The sequence below is a fragment of the Erpetoichthys calabaricus genome, chromosome 1, assembly GCF_900747795.2.
Source record: "Erpetoichthys calabaricus chromosome 1, fErpCal1.3, whole genome shotgun sequence".
In the NCBI taxonomy this organism is placed as follows: domain Eukaryota; kingdom Metazoa; phylum Chordata; class Cladistia; order Polypteriformes; family Polypteridae; genus Erpetoichthys; species Erpetoichthys calabaricus.
Genome location: NC_041394.2, coordinates 75,609,483 through 75,635,226, shown reverse-complemented (window position 1 = coordinate 75,635,226; position 25,744 = coordinate 75,609,483). Strand labels below are relative to the sequence as shown.

The window sequence follows — 25,744 nt, the reverse complement described above, 5'->3', positions numbered from 1 at the left end:
AAACAACATCGAAACGAAGCAAACACAGTGGCTCAACAATGTGCAAGCGAAATACCTCAGCAACGGAGAGCAAGGCTTGAAGTTTTCACTAAAAATATTGTCTCTTGGGAGGTATTTTCTTGAGACACAGGATAATAGGACTCATATGCCAGCAATACGGCTAAGATATGGTATCGCCAATGTCTTCTTACAAACGCCAGTGGGGCAGCAAGCACAAGTGGATCCACGTCCTGTGCACTGGATAATTCTTAAGAGTTCGCTGATGCCTCTCTAAGCTCATGTATATAGTAAAACTGCAAGGGATTCTTAGGGTTGTTTTTTGTCCCAAAGATCACACGCACCTAGTATATTTAATAAAGTACAAGGGGCGTCTTCGTGTGTTTCTATAACTCACAAAAAATAGTGTAAAAATTTAAAATTACAATAAAAATATCAGTTACGTATCCATTGATACAAAAGAGAGGAATGAATATTTTGAGAGCAAGTGGTTTTAGACACTTTTCCACTTATCTCTCTGTTAGCTATCTCAGTGCTCACATTGCCCTAGGAATTCAAGCCTTTGCTCCATGTCATTGCCATCTCAAAGTTAAACAGGTTATTGGTAGGGTGCTGTCTTTAAACTCTGTTCACCACTTTTGATGTAACTGTTTGCTGTTTTTCACAGCACAAAAATAATCCATGCATTATTTACTTTTGCAGGGGAAGAAAATCTTCTAAGCAGGGTATAGACTAAACCATTGGTGGGCAACCTTTTTTCGCACTAAGGCCACTGACGACTACTTTAACTCGAACAAGGCCGCACCATTATGAAGTCATTAACAACATATATAGGCATGCTTTTATTAATTATTTATTATTAAACTTTATACTGACCCCAAAGTGTGTAAAAGTGTAAGAATAATCCATATCACGAATTAATTCTGTAATTTTCAATTACTTTTTTGAGTCTGTTTGTTGGTTGACAATTCATTAAAACTTGGCTCAAAAGTTGTTGTTCTTAAACATAGCTGGCCTTCCAAATGGTCATCTGTCAGGACTGTGCGGTATCGATTTTAATGTACTTCATACGAGAGAATGTACATTCACAAATGTATGTGCTACCAAAGCATGTTAACACCCGTCGAGCGTGTTCACGCAGAATGGGGTAGATGTGAGCATCACGCCAAAATGAAATCAAATCCACGGAATTTTGGGATAGCTTGTGTTGAGCATTTGGATCTTCACTAAGTTCCAACAATTCCATTTGGAACTTCTCTGGCACATTGTCAGGTTCCATCAGGTGTGGCTCTGAAACCAGCCATAAATCATTGTCATTGACACGGACATCGGAGAATCGAACCTCAAATTCAGCGACTAGTGAACCGAGCACTTCACAGAACTCATCAAAATGTATTTTTACAGATGGGTTGTTACTGGCAAAATTACTCAGACACGGAAAGAATTCAGAGAGCTGCTGCTGTTGAAACTTGCCGTGAAACAATTTCAACTTGCGCTGAAAAATTTTTATACTCCACCAGAGGTCACAGACACTTTGATTTCTGCCTTGGAGTTGCTTATTCAGACTGTTGAGTTCACTCAAAAGATCGCTGAGAAAAGCCAGGTTCATGCAAAAGTTGATGTGATCAAGTTTACAAACCACTCCTTTGGATGCATAGAACTCTTTGAGTGCCTTGCAATTCATAAATTCTATTTATAACAGATCCTCTTGACAACCAACAAGCGTTTGAGTAATATATAATGTCCTCTTTCTCAGTTGAATTATCATTTTGGAGGAGTTCTCTAAACTGGCGATGATTGAGGGCTCGCGCTCGAATGAAATTCACAATACCAACGGTGTCTTCCAGTGTGTTGTTCAAGGTTGCAGACATGGCACATAGAGCTTGTTGGTGTATAATACAATGCAGTGACAATAATGTGGGAGATTCTGGATATTGAGAGTGAATTTGTTGTTTGAGAAGAGTCACAAAACCACCCGTTGTTCCTACCATTGCAGGAGCTCCATCTGTACACACAGCAACAAGTCAATTTAGATCCAATTTCTTCTCTATATAAGTGTTGTTAAATGCTGTGAGAATATCTTGTGCCTTTGTTGTTGATTTGAGACTGATTAGGGACAACAACTCTTCATGGATGTCAAATGTTGGTGACATTGTTCTGATGAAAATAAGCAGTTGTGCTGTATCTGTTGTATCGCAGGATTTATCCAATGCTACAGAATACAAAGTATTGGACTCTTGACATATTTTGTTCAGATAATTTTTTAGGTCAACCTCGATCTCACCTTGGTGCATCACAATTGTCCTTCGTGATAGAGGTAAATCTTTAAATTTTTGAAGTTGAGATGGTTCAAGACACTGAACAACTTCAAGCATGCATGATTTGAATAGCTCTACATCAGTATATGGTTTTCCAGCGGCACCCAATTTGAAGGCGACTCGAAACGTTGCCTCAACTTCCGGATTGTGAAAGGATGATTTGAATTAGGCGAACATGGATGTTTCTTTTGTATGGCTCTTGTTCAAGGAATCATACGCTTGCATTCTGGCCGTATCTTTTAAATTGATGTACTTCATGTTTGACTTACAACTCTCATAGTGCTGTTTTGCATTTGATCTCTTTAATGTTCTTATTTGCATGTTGCATCTTAGGCACATCATGGAGTTTCCTTGGTTTGACATGAAGAAATCCAACTCCCATTCACTGTTGAACTGTTGATTTTCATCGTCTACATGTCTGGATTTCTTTAATTCCAGTAACTGCATTATATGGCCAGTAAAACACAGCAATAATTATCAGATGAGGAAGTGATGGATCTGACTACTTTCGTTGAAATTTAAGCATGCTGAACTTTAACCCTTTTCGGTGCCATTTGATTGGCCACTTTAGTTACTGCGGGAAATAATTATAGCGGTACTCGCGAAAATCTACAGTGTGCGTGCACTCTATCCGCAATAAACATCTAGCTTGACTGCTATTGGCATAACTTGCATTCAGTTTGGCTGTATTTCGTTAGCTGTCATTGACCATTCCATCAGGTATGAACGCGGAGACCAAACGAATCTTCGTTTACGTTGTTTGTTTCGTTGAACATTTTTGGTTAGTGAACAAGCCAAAAGGCCGCAATCACTTGTTTCAGTGATACCTTCATGATGGCCACAAAAAAAGACCTTGAAGGCCGCACTTGCCCACCTCTGGTCTAAACAATATGGGGTCTGATACATGATGTGAGCATAGCCCACCACCTTCACAAAATTAGCAAAATTTTACTTTTATATGTAAAAGATAATTGAGAAGACATTATTCATACATAACAAGTCAAAATATTTATTCCACCCCTCTAAGTCAAAATGTTTACTGCAACATATTCATACTCCACAGGATCTGGTAAGAATCAAAATGCTTTTTTCACAAATGTAGGACACCCATCCCCTAATTCCTATTTCATCATAAACAAAAAACTAAAGGGCCATGGTAGTCAAACAGGACTCTTGACCAATGATTGAGTGAGAGAGATGGGCCTTCACTTCAAAATGTCATTCCCAATTGAAGAATTGCCTTTCCCCCTCATTCACTGGTCAATGGCAATGCATTTTCTTTTTCTTTTTTTTTTTTTTTGATGTGTGCAAAAAATTCTGGAAGTATCTATTTAACAATATTTTAGAAAAATATGCATTGCTTTAAATGTTTTGAGCATACAGCAAGATAACTGATAAGTGGATTTTCTCAGCCAGGTAGTAACATATAAAAATATATTTTTGTACGGAGAATTCCTTTAAATTCACAAAATATACAAAAAGGATAGAAACAAAACACTCTTATTTAAATATTAAAGAACTTGTGATATCAATAAAAACATGAAAATATCAAGCAAAGGAGAAAGGCAAAAACTAAGGCAAAAAGGGTTTGCCTAAAAATGCATCCCAAGGGCACAGTCCATAATCCAGAAACAAAATCCAAAGCAAAAGTCAGAAAAAAAAATTTATTATGAACAGTACTTGTAAACAATGACAATTCTTTCACTACAACAATAAATTGACCTTTGAGAAATTTACTCCTCAGCTTGAAATATAAAGGCTGAGGTTGATCCATCAGCAGTGACTCATTGTGGCTCTGACTCTAAGGGTTCCACCTATAAAACACAAGGACAAAAACCATTAAACAAATACTGTATACATAATATATAACTACTAAGTAATATTAAAACAAATTAATATTAACAAAAATCACAAAGAACACAAGGAGGAGGAGAAGTTTGGAGCATGTACTGATACAGCACATTGCCACACCCACCACATGACGAACAGAACACAAGGGAAATAATAATTAAATATGCCAGAAATGACAACCAAAAGGAAAACATACTTAAGCCAGAGAATAAACCCTGCCTGAAACAGCATATCTGAATTTTGCCGGGAAAAGGATGCTAAGGATAGAACTACCAGACAAGAGGAAAAGAGGAAGGCCTAATAGAAGGTTTATGGATGTGATGAGAGAGGACATGAAGGTGATGGGTGTAGCAGAGCAATATGCAGAGGAGAGGAAGATATGGAAAAAGATGATCCGTTGTGGCAGCCCCTAATGGGAGCAGCTGAAAGAAGAAGAAGAAGATTTCCATTTCTATGACTTCAATATGTATAGATGTTGATCTTGTTATAATGGGGCATGGATGGAACAAAGTACAGATAGAACTTAAGATAGATAGATAGATAGATAGATAGATAGATAGATAGATAGATAGATAGATAGATAGATAGATAGATAGATAGATAGATAGATAGATAGATAGATAGATAGATAGATAGATACTTTATTAATCCCAGGGGGAAATTCACAACTATGAGTACTACTTATGAATTCATAACACAACTCTGGGTGTGTATGTAAAAGAGTACATGAAAGAAGAAAATGCAGCAAAGATCTATAGGAACTTGAGAAACAGAAAATGAGATATATGAAGTGGAACAATATAGCCCACAGCAGTACTCAGCTTATGAAAGCTATAAATTTCTTAGGCACAGAAATGTGTTTAACTTGCTCTCTGACTGAAGTTCACAATGATGTTTTTATGTATCTTTCTGTAACTCCTGTACCCTGTAACAATGATGATTACAAAAAGTTGGAGCAAGTACTGAATATTTCAAAATAAGAAACATTGTTCATAAATAAAGGATATTACTTTGTGTATTTATGATCTGTTGTATTTAGGAATTCAACTAAATGATTGATATGATATATGATAATATTAAAACATTTTATATAAAAGTTGAGAAAGAAAATAGTTTTTCACATGTAAAATGTTGAGTTTTTGAAAAAAAACAGCAACTATCTGCTTACTTTACAAATTTTAATACATTCAATTATATATCTTAATGTAAACTATTTTCAGGGAGATGACTCTCAGGAACTGCTGATCAACACAGAAAAAGCTCTTTTGGAAGTGACGTATAATCATATTTTGCCAAGTAGGACTTGCAAACAAAGAAAGGTACAAACATGAGCTCAAAATCATTGTGAACATCAACAGGATCTTCTAGAATGGAATGTACGCAAAGATGGCTATTGTAGTGACTATTCAGTAGGGTACAGTATTATCACAGTAGAAACTCATGTCACATTCTTTTTTTGGCATAGACTGAATTTTCTAAAAATATTTTTATTGAACATTTTGTCTAAACACTTGCTTTTATTTCAGATCTCGAAAAAAGATGGTGATGGTTTTCCAGATACTGTTCAGAGTAACACATTTGCTGACAGAACCATGTTTGAAGTAGTATGCTCTGCTCAGAAGAAAGGTGTGTTGCTGTTAGGTTAATGCAGAGATATATAATTGTTTTGTAGGCAAATTATCTTCAAAAGTTTTCAAACAAGGAGGTGTTATCTATATGTGAATTTGTTGCTTAAATTTGAACTTGTAAAATTAACGAAATGAAATTAAAATTTATTTTAAAAATCTGAATATATATATTTAGCAAACAGCATTGTTACTGTAACAATCAAGTTTGATTCTCATTGACAAATGGAAAAGAATGAAGGATCTTTGCACTTTTTAAATTCCAGGTAGCCTAGCTTTTCCAGCAATAGTTTTAATATTATCTTGGATTATTTAAAATTTACAACAAACAAATAGTGTAACCACATGATAAATGGATGATTTTATTGATAAATGTTGTTGGTTGTTTGATCATAAAAACTCAAAATTTTCACAGCTTTGCATTAGATTAATATATTGTGAAATAAATAGCCGTACACACAACGAAGGTTTGAGGCAGCCACCCATATACTTTCCCTGGCTGCAAAATGTTGAAGTTTTATGTATAATGTGTAAAGGTTTGAGTCCAAAAGAGAACTGACTCAAGTAGGGAGGATTTTTAAGGTGGTGCAAGGGAAGTGATGTAATCCTCTGGGCCACAATCGGAAGAAATGTCGTTGGACCATAATCGGATACAGGTGGAATTTCTCATGTCTGATCTGCAGAGAGAGATTTAGTGCAACCCACCGCCCCCTGGCTTGGCGTAGAACCCAGAAAAGGTATCGGCATTGGCTTGCAGGTTACCCTGGTGGTAAAGGGCCGAAAACTTGTACGGCTGGAGGTCTAAGAACCACCTTGTGACCCGTGGGTTTGAGTCCTTGTGCAAGGCCATCCGCTGTAGAGGTGCATGGTCAATCACCAGGGTGAACTCACAGCCTAAAAGGTAGTACCTCAGCTAGGTGATCGCCCATTTAACTAATAGGGCTTCCCGCTCCACTGCTGCATACCTGATTTGGCGGTCCAACAGTTTCTGGCTGAAGTACATCGACACTTTGGCTCAGCACGGTGCCAAGACCTGTGTCCAAAGCGTCCATCTGGAGGATAAAAGATAAAGAAAAGTTAGGAGTTTTCAATACTGGAGTTGACGTGAGGGCCTGCTTCAAGTCACTAAAAGCAGGTACTGATTTTGCATCCCATACCACATGATTCGGGGACCTCTTCTTTGTGAGGTTCGTCAAAGGCGCCACTCTCTCGGAATATGGAGTACAAACAGGCGATAGTAGCCCGCTAGTCTGAGAAAGGCTTGGACTTGCCTCTTAATCCTCGATGCATTTCTTTGGGTTTATTTGTAGGCCAGTTTCACTTAGTGTCACAATACTGCTTGTACCTGCTGTATGTGTTCCTTCCATGTGCTGGAATAGATAACATCATCCAGGTAGGCAGTAGTATGAGTTATGGGTACGGAGCACCTTTTCCACCAGATGCTGGAAGGTCGCGTGGGCCCCATGTAACCCAAATGGAAGAACACGATACTGCCAGTGTCCACTAGGGGTGCTAAATGCGGTCTTCTCCTTTGCGGAATCCATTAAGGGAACCTGCCAGTACCCCTTTGTCATACAGAAGGTGGTCAAGAATTTAGAGTGCCCTAGCCTATTGAGGAGGTTGTCCACACGCAGCATCAGATGAGCGTTGAATCAGGAGACCTGGTTAAACTCTTGTCAGGTTTTCCCACCAATACGATAGGACTGGACCAGGGACTATAACTGTCCTCTATCACACCTAGTTCCAGCATTCTCCACTTCTGTTCTTCTGGCGTTCTCAGACTACTACCCTGGGTTCAGTCACTATGCCATGCGCAACCAGTGAGGTTTACCCTGGGTTTTCATTCACTACCTCAGGGACAGCCAAGATGGCTGCTGCCAGCACTCGTCGTTGATGGATGGTCAAATTAGGACCGAAGTTAAGGTTGGATTTATGAGCGAAGAGTGAGCAGGGGTGTCCGGAGGAGGGATCAGGATCTATGTCCTTCCACGGCTTCAGCAAATTTACATGGCATATCTGCTCACTCGATGGATGATTTGGTTGTTTTACCAAATAGTCTAGGCGCCCATTCCTCTCCTTAACCTCTTAAGGGCCCTGCCAATAGGCCAGTAAGTTAGAATGGGAGGTAGGACCGAGGACCATGACATGATTTCCCAGTTGGAACTCCCGTAGAGATGTGCCACAGTCGTAACAAAGGGCCTGAGTTGCTTGTGCCTTTTCCAAGTGAGCTTTGAGAACGGGTCATATTTTATCAAATCTATTGCGTAACTGTGTGATATATTCTAATATGTTTGTCAAAGGGAGGGCCTTTTCCCCCAGCCTTCTTTTAGAATGTCTAATATTCCCCGGGGCTGTTGTCCATATAATAATTCAAATGGTGAGAACCCCGTTGAGTCTTCCTTCTATTCTCACTGACCACCTTACGAAGCATCTGTTTGAGGGTCTGATTAAACCACTCTACTAAACCATCAGTTTGAGGATGATACACCAAGGTTTTTAAATGTTTTATCATCAGTAACTTAGCTGTTTCCTTGAACGTTTCCGAGGTAAAGGGCATCCCTTGATCTGTGAGCATTTCCTTAGCATTTCCTTGCAAGAAGACCCCTACCAACTCCCGCGCAATAACCTTTGTTGTAGCTGAGTGCAATGGAACAGCTTCAGGATATCGGGTGGCACGATCCACCAGGACCATTATATATTTATGGCCCCGGGCCGAGGGTTCTAGGGGTCCCACCAGGTCAACCCTGACACGTTCAAATGGGACGTCAATCAGGGGTAGAGGAATGAGAGGAGCACAGTCCCTTTTATGGAAATCTGCCGCAGCTGGCATTCCAGACAGGATACTCAAAAGTGGCGGACCTCCTCATTGATCCCTGGCTAAAAAAATCGGAGCTTGATACCCTCCAGAGTCTTTTCAGCCCACAAATAGGCTCCGTGGAGGTGGGTATGTGCTAGCTCACAGACTTGCTGCCGGTAAGTCTGTGGGACTAGCAACAGTGACCGCACTTCCCCCTGTGTTCAGCTACCTGATTTAGGAGGTCATTATTGAACACAAAGTGAGGACCCTGTGGCATTGGATGGTGAGTGCAGTGGCCGTTTATCAGAATGACTGCATTTTTCACAAACTCAAGGGAGTTATCATTCCACTGTTCCCTTTTAAAAGAAGCCAGAGTCTCCCTGAATTGGAAATGCAGTTGGGAGAGAGGGTCAGAGGCAACCTCAAGGGGCGTGGTTTCCTCCCTTGTTGCCGTGATGTCTGGGTTTGACATATCAGCATGTGACGGTCCGGGAGTTTCCACATCATTATTGGAGGCCGCACTCTTGTCTCTCCTCCAGCTGTAAACACGGTGTAGAGCCAGCCAGGGACACCGTCTCAGTGTTCATCACTAGGCCCAACTGTTGTTTAGGGGTGGTGAGTGTTATGCCACTTTTACTGTTCAACCAGTCTCTCCCGAGTATGACCAGGAATGGAGAGTATTTTGTGACAGCTACCGCCAGTCTTTTTACCGCCCCATTATAACTGACAAAGCACGAGGCGGACTTATACTGGCAGACGTCTCCGTGTACACTGGTTATACTGGTCTTAAGTTTAAGCCATTGTTGCGGTAACACCAAGTGGCAGGCAACAATTGAAATGTTACTGCCAGAATCAAATATGGCTGGTGTTTTAATCCTTTCAATAGCACCTCCCCTGTATGCGAGAAAGCCAGAGGGTTAGCAAGAGCACAACACTCCGCCTCTAAGTGCCTTCGCAGACCCCTTGCTCACCCCAGGAAGACGGACACTGCTCTGGGGTACTGAGGTAAGGACACAAGATCATCCAGGTTCACAGGGGTCCCATTCTGGTTCCCCCGGGTAGGTCTCCACTCTTATTGCCTGTAAGATCTCAATCAATGAGGCCATGTTCCTAATCGGCCGACACCAGGGCAGGTGGGCAAGATCGGCTGGCAGGCCTCTTGAGTAGTAGTGCACATGCTACCTGCTCAACTATTTGTCGGGTGTTATTAAGTTCCGGTCATAACCAGCACTAGACTGTAGTCCACAATTTCATGGCTTGGGGGAGCGTCGGCAGTTGGGGATTGAACTCCCACCGCATCAGTCTCCTCTCCTGCCATCCTGGGGCACTCCCACATTTGCCAAGGGTCTTTCCGATTATGGGGGGGGGGGCTTGTGGAGCGGTCCATTCACCCAGGAGCCCATAATTAGTCCCCCGTGTGTTCCCTTCTGAGCCCAGCCCTAGTCCGTAGGCCCTTCGTCCAAATACCCACAGCTCCTTAACAGACCCTTGGGTCGAAGAGTGCCTCGGGTTCCCTCTACCTACACCAACTGGCTTCTCAGTGGGAGCACGGGAACAGTAATCTCCCACCTATTTTCTTAGTGGTTGGATGTTTGAATGGTGTGTCCATGCTCTTCCTAGGTCAGTCTCCTGATTTTTTTGGGGCAGCCACCTGTATACTTTCCCTGGCTGCAAATGGTTGAAGTTTTAAGAACAATGTGTACAGGTTTGAGTCCAAAAGAGAACTGACTCAAGTAGGGAGGATGGCGGGTTTTTAAAGTGATACAAGGGAAGTGATGTCATCGGGACCGGAAGTAATGCCATAGGATGGCAATTGGATACAGGCGGAATTTCTCGTGTCGAATCCGCAGAGAGAAAAAAGAGGGATTTAGTGCAACCTGCTGCCCCCTGGCTTGGTGTGGAATTAGCATCTTCTGGTCCCTTTGGTTGACTCCCAAATGCATGTGTGTGACAATATTAAAAGCCTGGGGTGATCATGTATTAGTAAAGTTGTTATAGAAGAATGGAATAACAGCACAATTGCAGTCAAACAGATGTAAAGGCAAAACTGAAGAGGTGACGTTTTAAGAAAATTACTTTACCGTTACAGAGAGTTGCAGCCACAAAGCTGAATGAGCTCTTACCAAGGTTTCCAAAACAGGTGTTGAGATTTATGAGAAGGCTGGCATCAGATGATCTTAGATAATAATGATAAGGGCTATAGAAATTAGATGGTGATGGTGAATTAGATTTGATGCTATACATGTAATGAAAGTAGATGAGCCAGATGAGGGGAAATATGCTCAATATTTTTTGTCCATATGAGAATAATTGTAGCTGTACTTTGAACTTGTTGCTGTCAGTTGATACCGTATTTCAAGAAGGAATACTATTAAAATGTTAAGTGTAACAATTCAGTCAAGTTTTGATGAAAGTATGACATATTATTTCTTCATCAGAGAAGGAGAATAAGTGTTTGGCAATGCTTCATAAATGGTAAAAAGAAATGTCTTGAGATGTCAGAGATATGGTTTTCAAAACTGAGAGTGCTGTCATGAATAACCACAAGACTGGTAACAAAAGGTGAAGATAAGAGTTGGTAAAAGCCAAGGTCCAGTGTGCATAATCAAGCTGAGCTGCAGATCCTATATGAAGCAGTTTTGTTTTGCTTGTTTTTAGATGCAGGAAATTAGTTGACATCCATGTACTGCACATTGTTAGAGCAGGCAGTAATCTTGTCCACGCAGCAAGTCTGTGTGGACTTCTCTTCACATACTTTGATCTGACAAGAATCATTTTTTGGATGTTTAGGAAAATGCCATGTGACTCACTGCTACTGTGTCCAGGTTGGGTTTTCTGACTTAAATTCCATACTGTCAGGATTGATTTAAGCACCCACAACTCTGATTTGGAATAGAGTGCCAGAGAAAGTTAATGATTTAATAGCATAACATTCTGAAACCCTATTTAATCTGACTATAGGGATTGTCTGTATCCCAATCTCAGTAGTAGTGGGCCCAATACAAGAGCCAATCTTTAACAGGGAGGCAGCAAATCATAGAGGCCGTGCTCACACACACACACACACTCACACAATCACACATGTATCCATAAGGCAAAATTAGGACTGCCATTTAACTTAAGATGTACATATTTAGGATATGAGAGGAACACCTGAGGAGCTGGATAAAAACCCTTACAGACAGAATGTGGAGACTACACACAGATAGATAATGAAAAATAATTTTTAGAAGTAATTAATTTGCATTGTCCCCTTTGGCAGTAAACAGAATTCTGAACAAAAGGCCATCAGTACAAAAACATTTACATTAATGAAAATTATTTATTACAGTTGGGAGACCTGGGGACCTGGGTTCGCTTCCCGGGTCCTCCCTGCGTGGAGTTTGCATGTTCTCCCCGTGTCTGCGTGGGTTTCCTCTGGGCGCTCCGGTTTCCTCCCACAGTCCAAAGACATGCAGGTTAGGTGGATTGGCGATTCTAAGTTGGCCCTAGTGTGTGCTTGGTGTGTGGGTGTGTTTGTGTGTGTCCTGCGGTGGGTTGGCACCCTGCCCAGGATTGGTTCCCTGCCTTGTGCCCTGTGTTGGCTGGGATTGGCTCCAGCAGACCCCCGTGACCCTGTGTTCGGATTCAGCGGGTTGGAAAATGGATGGATGGATAGCAGAAAGGGTAGATCCATCCATCCTTTGCCTTAAAACCCATGTATCTGGAGCAGAGTCGTAGGAAAGCTATCCCAGTCAGCATAAGGTGCAAGCCAGGAGCAACATGCGGGACAGGGTGCCAATCATTCACAGGGTGTATACCCACAAATACATTTCAGGTGCCAATTTAGCATTGCCAATGCACCTAATCTGCATGTGTTTAGATTATGGGAGGAAACTGGAGCACCCAGTGGAAACCCATGTAGACACAAGGAGAACTCCATGTATGATGTACACGGGACTTGAACTTCAGTCTCCTTGTTGCAAGGCAGCAGCACTACCAATGCACCACCGTGCCGACTGTAAAGGATAGATACATGACAATATTCATTCATAACAATAACCTCTCTTGACATGTCCTTATTCATAAAACATACGAGTAAAACATAATTGCCAGTCCATTGCAGGACTCTCTCATGCACACATCTGCACTTTTTTAGACCGAGCCAATTTGCATACACTTGTTAACCTAACATGTCAGAAAAAACAAAGCAGACACTGATAACATCTAAACTCCACATAATCAACTCCAATGCTAAGATTTAAATGAAGGACTCTGAAGTTGGAGCTTAATTCCCACTAAAGTGAGTTTCCAATGGTTTAATAAAAGTGGTACTATGAAAAGATGAGAAGGGAAACCATCTTGTATTTGCTTTCACTAATCTAGAGATTCAGTAAGGTATTCCTTTCACCGCAATATTACTGCTTTATTTAATTTGTTCTTCTTAGCCAAGGCGCTATATAGGCGTTGACCCGACACAGACTGACAATGGAGGCACATGTACAAATAAATAAAAAGGTTTTTTTATAAATAAAAAGGTTTTTTAATATTTCTTCAGCTGTGGGGCACGTCTTCCCCGTGTCCCACAGGCCCAACACAGTCCCAAAACAACACACAAAGTAAATCACCCCAAACCACACTCTTCTTCCTCCACTACTCCTCCCAGGCAGCTTCGTCTTCCTCCTCCCGACTCTGGCACCTTGAGTAGTGGCTGCAGACTCTTTTTCTAGTTCACCCGGAAGTGCTCCAGGTGACGATTAACCTAGATTAGGCTGCACTTCTGGGTGTGGCTGCGTTGCCGCCCAATCTGGCTCAGGAAGCCTTGCAGCTCCCCCTGGTGGTGGCCATGGACCCCAACAGGGATGAGCTCCGGTGTTCCATGGCATTGGCCCTGATGCAACCCAGGGGGGCTGCCACCAAATGTTCTGGGGGATGTAGTGTGCATCCCATGGCTGCTCCCTTGGATCCAGTATCAAAGGGGCGTCCCGGCCGGGCATGGGTCACAGCCATCCGCCACACTGTCTTTATGGAAATCCTTCCAGATTTTCCATTCAGCAACACCTTCCTTCTGCACAAAGAAATAAGGAAATGCATACAGTATACTAATGGCATTTAACCTTTCAGACAAAAGGAAGCAAATGTTTTTATGTTGCATTACTGAGTACAACATTTTGTACATTGCTTCATGTTGTACTAATTTTCTACATTCTATATCGCTGTGTGATGCTTCACTTTCTCTAGTTGTCTGTGCTGGATTTTTCTGGACAGTCTTATTTCTGTCCATATTTCAAAAGATGTATGTTAGGTTAATTGGTGGGTCTAAGCTGGCCTGATGCGAGAAAGTGTGGGTTTGTGCCCTGTGATGGAATGATTTCCAATCCAAGGATAGCTTTGTCTAGCATCCATTGCTGTCAAACTAAGTCCTGGCACCAATAACCCTGAAGAAGTCTTAAGTGGATGATGCAGAAAATGAATAGATATAAATAATTTTGGGTGAATAATTCTTTAGCAAATGAAAGATTAGAACGCTTATCCTTTTCCCTAACCCACTCATCCAGAGCAGGGTCACAGGGTAGCTGGACCCTATACTAAAAATAATTTGACACAAGGCAGAAATAACACCTGCACAGGCCACCAGTCCATCACAGGGCAAACATCCACACACAGACAGTAGGACCTACTTAGCAACACCAGTTCAACTCATCCACATGTCTTTGAACTGTGGAAGTAAATCAGAGCACCTGGAGTAAACCCAAACAAACATGGGGAGAACATGCAAACTCCACACAGAGAACACCCAGGATGTCAACCCTGGTCTCATTACTGCAAGACAGCAGCACTACCAATTCACATGTTCAAATATCTGGAAATTACTTTAGAGAACTTATTTTTTGTGCAATACAGTAAAGATATGTCTACACAAATAAATTGTAATATGTATGTATTTTGCTTTTATTATGGTGTTAATGGATTAATTCACAGTGCTGAAAACTACTAGCAACATGAGTAGTCAGTAGAATTTGCTGTTAAAAACTATAGTAAGCTCTAAGCATTACTTTTTGTAAGCCCCAATTAAATCAATTAATAATTGATTAAATGTGTCTTTGTTCTATATCACTAAGTCTCTTTTTGCAAAAGTAGATTTCTTTAAATATTATTACGTTTCTTTTGAAGAGGCAGAAAAATAAATAATATTGATCTTTTATCTACTTAGGATACATGAAAAGACCAAGAAAAGCATCTAAAGAAAATCAAATTTTCAAAAGAAAATGCCAGCAGTTTTTTTATCAAGGCAATATGCAGAACTTAGACCAGTGCATCCCTGGGACAGAACATGTCTGTCAAAACCAAATAAATAAAAACCAAATACAGGTGAAATTATTGGCATAAAACATGTCATCTTAAAAATATTCAATCTAAATTGATTGTTGTTTTTTTTATATTTTAATAATTACCTTGTGTATTTAAAATTAGTAATATTATAACTTAGCTAGATGATAATAGAATCTGTAGAACTATCATACATTTGCCATTGTTTACATACATTTCTGTTTCAAATAAATGACAGTTTGATGACATGATGGTAAGCACTGCTGCTTCACATTTTCAGTGACTATGTTCAGTTGCTGGCCATGTCATTGTCTTTGTAGAAATTGCACATGCTCGTCATGTTTGTGTTATTTTATGTTTTCCCAGGTTCTCCCTTTTCTTTTATCATCCCACTGGGTTAATCAGTTATTTATTGAAGGGTGTGGTATGTGATGTGTGAGTATACCCTGTGATAGATTTCTGACGCTGACTTCTGAATCCTACCTGTCTCTACAGTGCCTTCAGGATAAGCTGTCATTGCCCAAAATGATATAATGGAAAAAATTGTCAGATAATAGACTGATAAACCAAATGCAACTAGTTTTGAAAAGTATTAGTAATATAATTTGGTCAATTATACGCAAAACACAAGTGTCTATGACCTGAATATGACACTAATTTGGAAGCACAGCCTACTGAAACAACCTGTGTTCTTCTTTTTCAAATAGCAAGTTCATTGCCAATCAGTACCGATCTCCAAGGGAACAAACAGTTAAGGCCAAGTTCCAATTTATAGGTCTTTTGTCCATCCTCACACCTATTCACTGCTACACAGGTGTTCCTTTTGGCTTTCTGAATGGGTATTACTAGTTGGTGGGTTTCAGGATCAACACTTTATGGATTTTCAGGAATAAATAGTTTACAATGGTGGCACGAGGCCAGAAGCTGTCCGCAATGAGATCTTCCAGAGTAAAACAGATTTGCACACTGATTATCAGAGAGTACCTTTGCATGCCAACATAGGAAGAGAGGAGTTGTTGTGATGTGATAGTCCCTCTTAGGTGTGGATATATTCCAAAAGGAAATCATGTGGGAATGGTTTAGAGAGATCTTCTAGCAGTTATCTGTCAGTAATCCGCCAGGGCACAAGAGGACAGCATACATATTAGGCACTATACAGGTAGGTTTTTTGCACCCCTATTCATGCAGAGAGGGAGGGAAGGGCTGGCAAGAGGCCACTAGGCCTCCAGGACTAGAAGTGTCAGAAGGTATTTACTAGTACAAAGCAGTAAATGCATGGTGCTTCTTCAAAGTTATGACAGGTTAGGGATGGACAACAACAACATACTGTATAATTCTGTAGCACATTAACATACAAAGGATGTAGCTCAAACTGTTTTACAACATGTCAAAGAAGTAGTTACATGCAAAGAAAAACTAATTAAATTTAGATAAGAATAATAATGAATAATAGTATACAAAAGATAAATAATGCACACTTGCATATTCTTATTTTTAATAAAGGTATTTGATTCATTTTCATTTATAAGATGTTCTCAACATCATGATTTCATGTTTGTTTGATTTACTTTTATTTAGTTTGCATAATCATACAAAATACACATGTTGACAAAAGAAAACATCTTCAGAAAATAGCTGAATACATGGAGCTTCTTTCTGTCGCATATATAAATGTTTCTCTAGTTTCACAGATATGTTCTTTTATATTTTGAATTCCCCAGGCACAGTTGAAGGTAGTAATATTGTTTTTTCCTGTTTTATTTTGAGCAAACAAGGATGTGGTACTGTGGTGCCTTAAGTAGTGTTGCTATCATCCCAACATTTTAACACAGATATGGCATCTGTGAGTTTGTATGATCTCCCCATGTTTTCATGTTTTTTTACTCAAAGAATGCAATTTCTTTCCACAGTACAAAAATATACTGTTACATATATTTGTGATACTTAATTGACCTTTAATGACTTTGTCAATGTGTCCTTCAATGCAGTGTTAACTATTCCACAGCTTATTCCTACCTTGTACCTATTGCTATTAGGAAAAGCGTAGCCCATTATAATTATGCACTTCACTAGTAGATTCAGAAAGTATATACATGAATGGATGAATATAGAAACAAATTATAGCATGACTGAAGTAAACAACCCAATATAAACCCTACCACCACCACCAGTGTAATATAGTAAAGTATTGTATATTGATTACCTGTCCAAACAAGTTATGCAGATTTCATCAGTTAAAACTGGTATTGGCATTCTGATGCTGTCATTTTTTGAAAGCTAAAGCAGAATGAGAATAAAAAGAAAGAGGATCTCTTGTGCAAGCAGGAAAAATATATAAAGTGCTCAAATGACAAATAGGACAAGGTGCAGTATAGTAATGGACATCAGAATGAAGTGCTATTACTTCTTTTAAGACTTGATTTGTGAGTAGAATTCCTACACAGAATAAAGCAGCACTCCACCTGGCTCAACAAAAGTAGGTTCTCGTGTGTATCCTGTAATGATGTGGAGTCTTACACAAAGGCAAAATGGTGTGAGGCCAACAAAAAAAGCTACTCAAACAAGCCAAGATCTTCACTATACTTCCCAGAACTGACTTAACCCAGCTAGGCTACAAATACTACCCCCTGGCTTCAGCTGCAGCAAGCCAAAAAAATGGGGAGCTGGCAAAATAAAAAAAATGTATAAAAATATATCAAAAGTACAATGGATAACCATAAACCCCCAGTTTGTACAATAAAAGGGCAAACAGTAATCTTTATAAATCAAGGATTTATTTTACAATGATAGAAATACACAAAGTAAAGCTTGGCATGACAAAAAGAGGCACAAGGAGTTGCCTCAAAAAAAAGTCCCAAAATAAAATCCAAAAATCAGAATTCTTAACCAGAGTGGAATTATCAGAAAACTATAAAATTCTTAATCAATACCTACAATACAGAGTGAGGGCTCAAGAGCAGTGACAAGAGGGTGGCTTCACCTACTCTGGCTTTACTTACAAAGAAGGTGTCGCTGCATCTTTTCCAGTTTCCCAAAATCTAGCTGCTACTGAGTTGGCAATGTAGGATCCAACATAGGTAAAAAGTGTAACAAAAGAAATTTCTCAGTCCACACAAAAATGGAGAAAAAAGTTATTATACATGCAGGATAAAGGGAAAAAAGAAAAAATGTTTCTTCTACAAACTTAGCTTTTTCTTGTTAAACTTCAGTCACATTCTATGTTTAAAGGTTGTTTTATTTCTCATATGGCAAACTTATATATGCTTTACCTAATACCTAATACATTCAGTACCTTCTACACGTATGGCACATTCAGTATGGTCAATACAATACGTTACGGGATACGGTTTGAAAACTGCTTGCCTTCCATTTCTTACCAGCTGCAATGCAGATCATAAACTGGGACTAATCTATAGTCAGAGGGATAAGAAATAATTAGAATATTCCATTTCAGCTTAGCTTGTGGGGGATATAATAGAATCTTCCATAGACTATGCATTAATATATAGACAAACATTTTAACATAATTAAGAAAATACTTCTATCAATTTAACATATCCTTACTAACTAACAAGTGGCTCTTACATAATGAACAGCAGAACATTTAAAGAGATGGAAGATAATTACAGAATTGCAAATGAGATCAACAGAAAAAACATAAAGACATGTAAAATAATTCAAAACTAACAAAAACAACAGTAAAGCAAAAAATACACAAGAATTCAGACTGCTGCATGTACTAATTTGAGTATCTATTAACTTTATAGGAAGCTTAGTTGCTATATAGTACATTTAGTGAATTGATTTAATGGTCCAGTTAGTTATATGACTGCTATTTTGAAATTATTTTTAGGCTTTTGTTTTTCTTAGAGAATGCACCAATCACATGTAGTGCATACCCCATTCTGATTATTTCCTATTTGCATGTACTTTCAAGTGAATTTTGAAGATGCCAAAATACCTATGGTGCTGTAAATACAACTTTTGCATCTGTTAATTTTATTGAACTTGACAAAAAATCTGAGGTATAAAACTATAAAAACATAGACTTTTAGGTTAATTTCAAAGAATAGCTTATGATGTTGTTGTAAAGTTGAGTCCTACTTTACCCAAATTTCACAACATATCTTGAGTATTAATTATTCACTTATCTTTTTGTACTATTAAGACAAATACTTAACTTACAACTTATTTTTGTTATGCGTCTCTTTCTTACTTGATTTTAATTCTGTCAATGTAATTTTTATCTTGAATTAAATTATGAATATTAATCAATATCTCTTTTCATATTCTAGGAGGAGATGTGGCTTCAGTAGCTGTTAAAGATAGATGAGCCTGATTAGAAGAAAACATTTGAAGAAAAAATAGAAGAACCAAACAGCTATCTAAATGCACCATTCAAGGCACCTTTATTATACCTTAATGTAATCCAATGAGTAATTTCATATACATGTATCTTATGTTAAAAAAATCATTTGAAAATTAGCCTACAGTAAACCAAAGTTTCACATTAAACTTTATTATGCAAGCACGGTATAACCATGTACTTGCAATATGAGTATATTATGAAACCAGAAAAGTTGTAGTACATTTTCATTGCTGTTTCACTTCTTTGGTCCAATTTCAATTTAAAATATAACAATTTATTCTAAAACTAACCTTATGGATAGAAGATATTCATTCATTGTACATCTATGACCATGATCACAAAAAGCAGAGGACAATACTAACCCATTTAAATGTATTTTTGTAAAGTGCACTCTCATATGCGCAGATATGCAACAAAAATATAAATTATGTTGGAGATTAGAAAAACAATATGAAACATAGTATATAACAAAGAACTATTCCTTTCTAAGACTCTAGTACTAGAGTGTTGTACTGTGTTAGCCATTATGAATGTAGTGAAAAGTCAAACAAAATGACAGCTTTTATTGGCTAACTAAAAAGATTACAATATGCAAGCATTCGCGGCAACTCAGGCCCCTTCTTCAGGCAAGATGATCTTATATATAAGATATATATATATACGTGGGCAATGACAGTGAGACCTGGAAGGGCGTGATTGGGAGGAATGGCCCCCCCGATCTGAACCCGAGCGGTGTTTTGTTATTGGACTTCTGTGCTCGTCATGGATTGTCCATAACGAACACCATGTTCAAGCATAGGGGTGTTCATATGTGCACTTGGCACCAGGGCACCCTAGGCCTCAGTTCGATGATCGACTTTGTGGTCGTGTCGTCGGACTTGCGGCCACATGTCTTGGACACTCGGGTGAAGAGAGGGGCGGAGCTGTCAACTGATCACCACCTGGTGGTGAGTTGGCTTCGATGGTGGGGGAGGATGCCGGTCAGGCGTGGTAGGCCCAAACGTGTTGTGAGGGTCTGCTGGGAACGTCTGGCAGAGCCCCCTGTCAGAAGTAGCTTCAACTCCCACCTCCAGCAGAACTTCGACCACATCCCGAGGGAGGTGGGGGACATTGAGTCCGAATGGGCCATGTTCCGTGCCTGTATTGTTGAGGCAGCTGACCGGAGCTGTGGCCGTAAGGTGTATTGGTGCCTGTCGTGGCGGCAATCCCCGAACCCGTTGGTGGACACCGGCGGTGAGGGATGCCGTCAAGCTGAAGAAGGAGTCCTACAGGACCCTTTTGTCCTGTGGGACTCTGGAGGCAGCTGATAGGTACCGGCAGGCCAAGCGGAATGCGGCTTTGGTGGTTGCTGAGGCAAAAACTCGGGCGTGGGAGGAGTTTGGGGAGACCATGGAGAACGACTTTCTGACGGCTTCGAGGAGATTCTGGTCCTCCGTCCGGCGTCTCAGGAGGGGGAAGCAGTGCAGTGTCAACACTGTATATGGTGGTGATGGTGCGCTGCTGACCTCGACTCAGGACGTTGTGGGTCGGTGGGGGGAGTACTTTGAAGACCTCCTCAATCCCACTAACATGCCTTCCAATGTGGAAGTAGAGCCTGGGGACTCAGATGTGGGCTCCCCCATCTCTGGGACTGAGGTCACCGAGGTGGTCAAAAAACTCCTTGGTGGCAGGGCCCCGGGGGTGGATGAGATACGCCCGGAGTTCCCCAAGGCTCTGGATGTTGTAGGACTGTCTTGGTTGACACGCCTCTGCAACATCGCATGGACATCAGGGACAGTGCCTCTGGATTGGCAGACCGGGGTGGTGGTCCCCCTCTTTAAGAAAGGGGACCAGAGGGTGTGTTCCAACTACAGAGGGATCACACTCCTCAGCCTCCCTGGAAAAGTCTATTCGGGGGTGCTGGAGAGGAGGGTCCGTCGGATAGTCGAGCCTCGGATTCAGGAGGAACAGTGTGGTTTTCGTCCTGGTCGCGGAACAGTGGACCAGCTCTACACCCTTACCAGGGTCCTGGAGGGTGCATGGGAGTTTGCCCAACCAGTCTACATGTGTTTTGTGGACTTGGAAAAGGCATTCGACCATGTCCCTCGGGGAATCCTGTGGGGAATACTCCGAGAGTATGGGGTTCTGGACCCCTGATAAGGGCTGTTCGGTTCCTGTACGATCGGTGCCAGAGCTTGGTCCGCATTGCCGGCAGTAAGTCGAACCCGTTTCCAGTGAGAGTTGGACTCTGCCAGGGCTGCCCTTTGTCACCGATTCTGTTCATAACTTTTATGGACAGAATTTCTAGGCGCAGCCAAGTCGTTGAAGGGGTCCGGTTTGGTGGACTCAGGATTGGGTCACTGCTTTTTGCAGATGATGTTGTCCTGTTTGCTTCATCAGGCCGTGATCTTCAGCTCTCTCTGGATCGGTTCGCAGCCGAGTGTGAAGTGGCTGGGATGGGAATCAGCACCTCTAAATCCGAGACCATGGTTCTCAGCCGGAAAAGGGTGGAGTGCCCTCTCAGGGTTGGTAGCGAGATCCTGCCCCAAGTGGAGGAGTTCAAGTATCTCGGGGTCTTGTTCACGAGTGAGGGAAGAATGGAGCGTGAGATCGACAGGCGGATCGGTGCGGCATCCGTAGTAATGCAGGCTCTGCATCGGTCTGTCGTGGTGAAAAAGGAGCTGAGCAGCAAGGCGAAGCTCTCAATTTACCAGTCGATCTATGTTCCTACCCTCACCTATTGTCATGAGCTATGGGTAGTGACCGAAAGAACGAGATCGCGAATACAAGCGGCTGAAATGAGTTTCCTCCGCAGGGTGTCTGGGCTTTCCCTTAAAGATAGGGTGAGAAGCTCAGTCATCCGGGAGGGGCTCAGAGTAGAGCCGCTGCTCCTCCGCATCGAGAGGAGTCAGATGAGGTGGCTTGGGCATCTGATCAGGATGCCTCCTGGACGCCTCCCTGGTGAGGTGTTCCGGGCACGTCTAACCGGGAGGAGGCCCCGGGGAAGACCCAGGACACGCTGGAGGGACTATGTCTCTCGGCTGGCCTGGGAACGCCTTGGGATTCTCCCGGAAGAGCTAGAAGAAGTGCCCGGGGAGAGGGAAGTCTGGGCATCTCTGCTCAAGCTGCTGCCCCCGCGACCCGATCTCGGATAAGCGGAAGAGGATGGATGGATGGATGGATGGACACTGAGAAGTAAAACCTGCTAAGGAGGGAGGTGTAATTCAGGGACCAATTAGTAGTAAACAACCACAGAGGTAACTAATAAAATGGGTTATGTTGTAGGATATCTATTATACAGAAATGACTTGTGTCACAAGGATAAATAGCAGTGCTGCAGTTTTTTATGGACTTTTCAGTTCATCAAAAAGTAAGTTCACATTAGGCTTGAAGGCAATCCCGGTTTCACCAGACGTTGTCTTGCCATTCTCTTTCGACACTAGTGTCATTAATTCCTAGTCATGCTGTCATTGTACTCTAATTAAGTATTTTGTGGCCTAAATATGGGACGCTAGACACCCTAGATGGGTCGTCGGGTTAAGTTAAAAAATTAGGCTAATACATCAGCCATCACTTTAGTGTTTTATGGGGCTACTGCTGTCAGATTTCAGTTCTGCACCCTGTCAAAGGGACATTTTGCTCCTGCATACTGGTGAATTGAAACGACTGACATACCTGTTATAGGTGACAACCTATTATACCTCGCATGCTTCATTAAGAAGGTCAATGGACATAGATCTATTCCTCAAATATCCCGTAACATCATCTACACCGAACTCTTTAAATTCCAAATCAACCTCACAAGAGTAATCTGAACCAACATGAATTCAAAGAACATTTAACCCCACACAGGCTCAGATATTGGTTTACTTTTTACTGTCAAGCGTGGTTTATCTGTAGTTTGGTACTACCAAACAAAATTATGAAGCCTTCTGTACTATAACGAAACAAATCATACAATCTTATTAAATGAAAAAATCAAAATCTGAAGGCTCTGCGAAAAAAAAATTTAGCGTGTTTGTACAACAAGCAGGCGTGCACTCCGGCATTGTTTGTCTTGTTGCATACCAAAATGTCAGATATAAGAAAGCTTGCACAATTTCAGAACACGTCATCTTGCCTTGTGCAAAAGATGTGTGTACCGAAACTTTGTAAGAGTTACGTGTGCAAACTAAAACCAATTCCTCACAAGACTCTTTTCCCTTACCCCTAACATCGACAGACTTGTGAAAATCAGACAAGCCCAGGTTACCAATTAAAAAGACAAATGAACAGTAAGTTTTATTCTGTAACTCCCGTCTGTCAAGCTAATTTTGGATCAGTACCATTAATCAATTACGTACGCAATATTTAAATGTTGAATATTTATTTACTGATATTTGCTAATGTGTGCCATTCAGGGGAAAATACTGGTTTGTTTACATTAAAATTATTGCTAATAAATGGTCATCGCTGAACATAAATGGATAAAACTGGTTGAGAACCACTGATCTAATTAATGGATAGAGAATCATGGTATATTACCGCTATGCAGCAAGTTGACAAAAACAGCAACAGCGAATAGACTGCACTGCACTGTGAAGTGGCTGGCCCTGCTAGTGTGGTGGCTTAGTGACTGGATTCAAGGGTACCATTACAGGACAGATAAAAGCATCAAATTTGGCACAGTTCTTCCTTAAGTTCAAAAGAGTTTTTTTAGCCTAGGAGCCCTGATGGGATTGTACAATAAACAGTATAAAACACAAAATGAATTAATAGGCATGAAATATCGCAATTGTTTCAGATTGGCCTAACATAACCCTAATGGGAATGGCAATACCTCAGCATGTGATAAAATAACTTAACCAAGTTAAATATATTGTAGTAGATGGTAGTTTAAAGCATTACTGCATTTAGAATTTTGACTTTTTCAAGACTGCATTGTCACTTTTAGATAAGGAAGAATTGACCAGTGGTGATGCCATTGCATGGGCAGCCTACCATTTCTCTATACAGCCAATGGTGGAAGACCCCCCAGCAATATATGCCATGCTTCCTTTGTTCTATGAAAAGTCTGCTACACTTGCCATGATTAAACATGGATTGTATGTAGTAAGAAAGGCTGTTGAATTTTTGAATCCGGGACAGATTCCCATTGCAACATTTGATCAGCCTCTTTTTGCCCTTGCCAAATTGGTACAGTGGAAATGGCCTGACACTCGGTGAGAAAGTGTATGTGGTTATGCTTGGAGACCTGCATACTGAAATGGCTCTGTGGAATACCTTGGGTGATCTCCTTGAAGGCTCAGGCTGGACAGCCGCACTCACCACAGCTGAAGTAGTATCATCTGGCATGCCTGACTCGTTTTTGAAGGCTGCCCACCTAACTCGAACTAGGCATGCTCATCAAGTCACTGTGCTTGCCCTGCAGAATCTTCAAAAGGAGGCTTTCATGCTTAGTACAGGCCCAAAAGATGATGAAGCAGCAGAGGCTTGGAGAATGACATGCTGTCAAAAAGTCCAACTTTCATGTTCTGGGACATGATCATAAGATATGAAACCCTAATTCTAATTTTCATCAGAGCTCACAGAGAAAGAAATTTCCCACTGTATGTTGAAGTTTTGGAAGAACTAACTCCTTTGTTTTTTGCGTTGGACCATGTAAATTATGCAAGATGGATGCCTGTCCATATCAGGGACATTTAAATCCTTGCCTGACTCAGTCAAAGATGAGTTTCAGAACAAGTCACACTGGGTTTTGTCAGAGACATGCAACAATTTCTCTGCCATTCCATTTGACCAGGCACACGAGCAGATGAATAAGATCGTGAAGGGTTCAGGTGGTGCAGTGGGAATCACAGAAAATCCAAATGCCTTCAGACAATGGATGATTTCAGGACCAGAACTTGCGAGACTGCAGAAGGAATTTGAGGAAGAATAACTCCATGATGATGATTCTGACAACAGTAAGAACTTGCTACACCATGAACAGGGTTTCTCAGTTCAGAAGACTTTCCACACACAGGTGACAAGCCTCTGTGAAGCTATGAGACAGATGGGCAATCCATTCTTGGTTGATTTCCCAGAACTAGTTACTCTTGATAGCCGTATCTGTACAGGTCAACTGGTGATTGACTCACTCCGCTGCCTGGAGGACACAAGAGACAATACCAAGACTTTGTTAAGCGGGTTCTTGATGAGCGAACTCACTCAATTAATGATCCTATAAAAAGAAATTCGCTGGCACTCTTCAGTAACCCTAAACACAAGTCTACTCCAAAGCAGGGCAAGAAGATCAAAGAACAGAAGAACAAGGTTGCTCTGTTTGGGCAGCTTTACATTGCTATGCTAAACCGCGAAGGTGACTTGGAAGAGTTTTTTGCACACGAAATGCAGTCATTCCCTCCTTCCCTGTCAGACTTCAGTAAGCTTCACTTGGATTATCTCCGTGACCCAACCAATAAGAAGGAGCTTTTTGCTTTTTTGACAAATAAGATTGAAGAGTTCAAGTGGTCATCAG

General features: G+C 40.9%; 1 protein-coding gene across 1 annotated transcript in view; it reads left to right on the top strand.

The window, feature by feature from the left end:
• The window catches only part of LOC127526576 (uncharacterized), a 28,273-nt gene extending 3,504 nt beyond the window's left edge, over positions 1–24,769 (top strand). The window contains exons 3-7 of the mRNA XM_051922442.1: positions 5,387–5,485; positions 5,693–5,792; positions 14,782–14,859; positions 24,179–24,329; positions 24,427–24,769. Of these exons, the coding sequence (XP_051778402.1) occupies positions 5,387–5,485; positions 5,693–5,792; positions 14,782–14,859; positions 24,179–24,329; positions 24,427–24,769 (771 nt within the window). The remainder of the gene's footprint in view (positions 1–5,386; positions 5,486–5,692; positions 5,793–14,781; positions 14,860–24,178; positions 24,330–24,426) is intronic.
• The last annotated feature ends 975 nt before the right edge of the window (positions 24,770–25,744 follow it).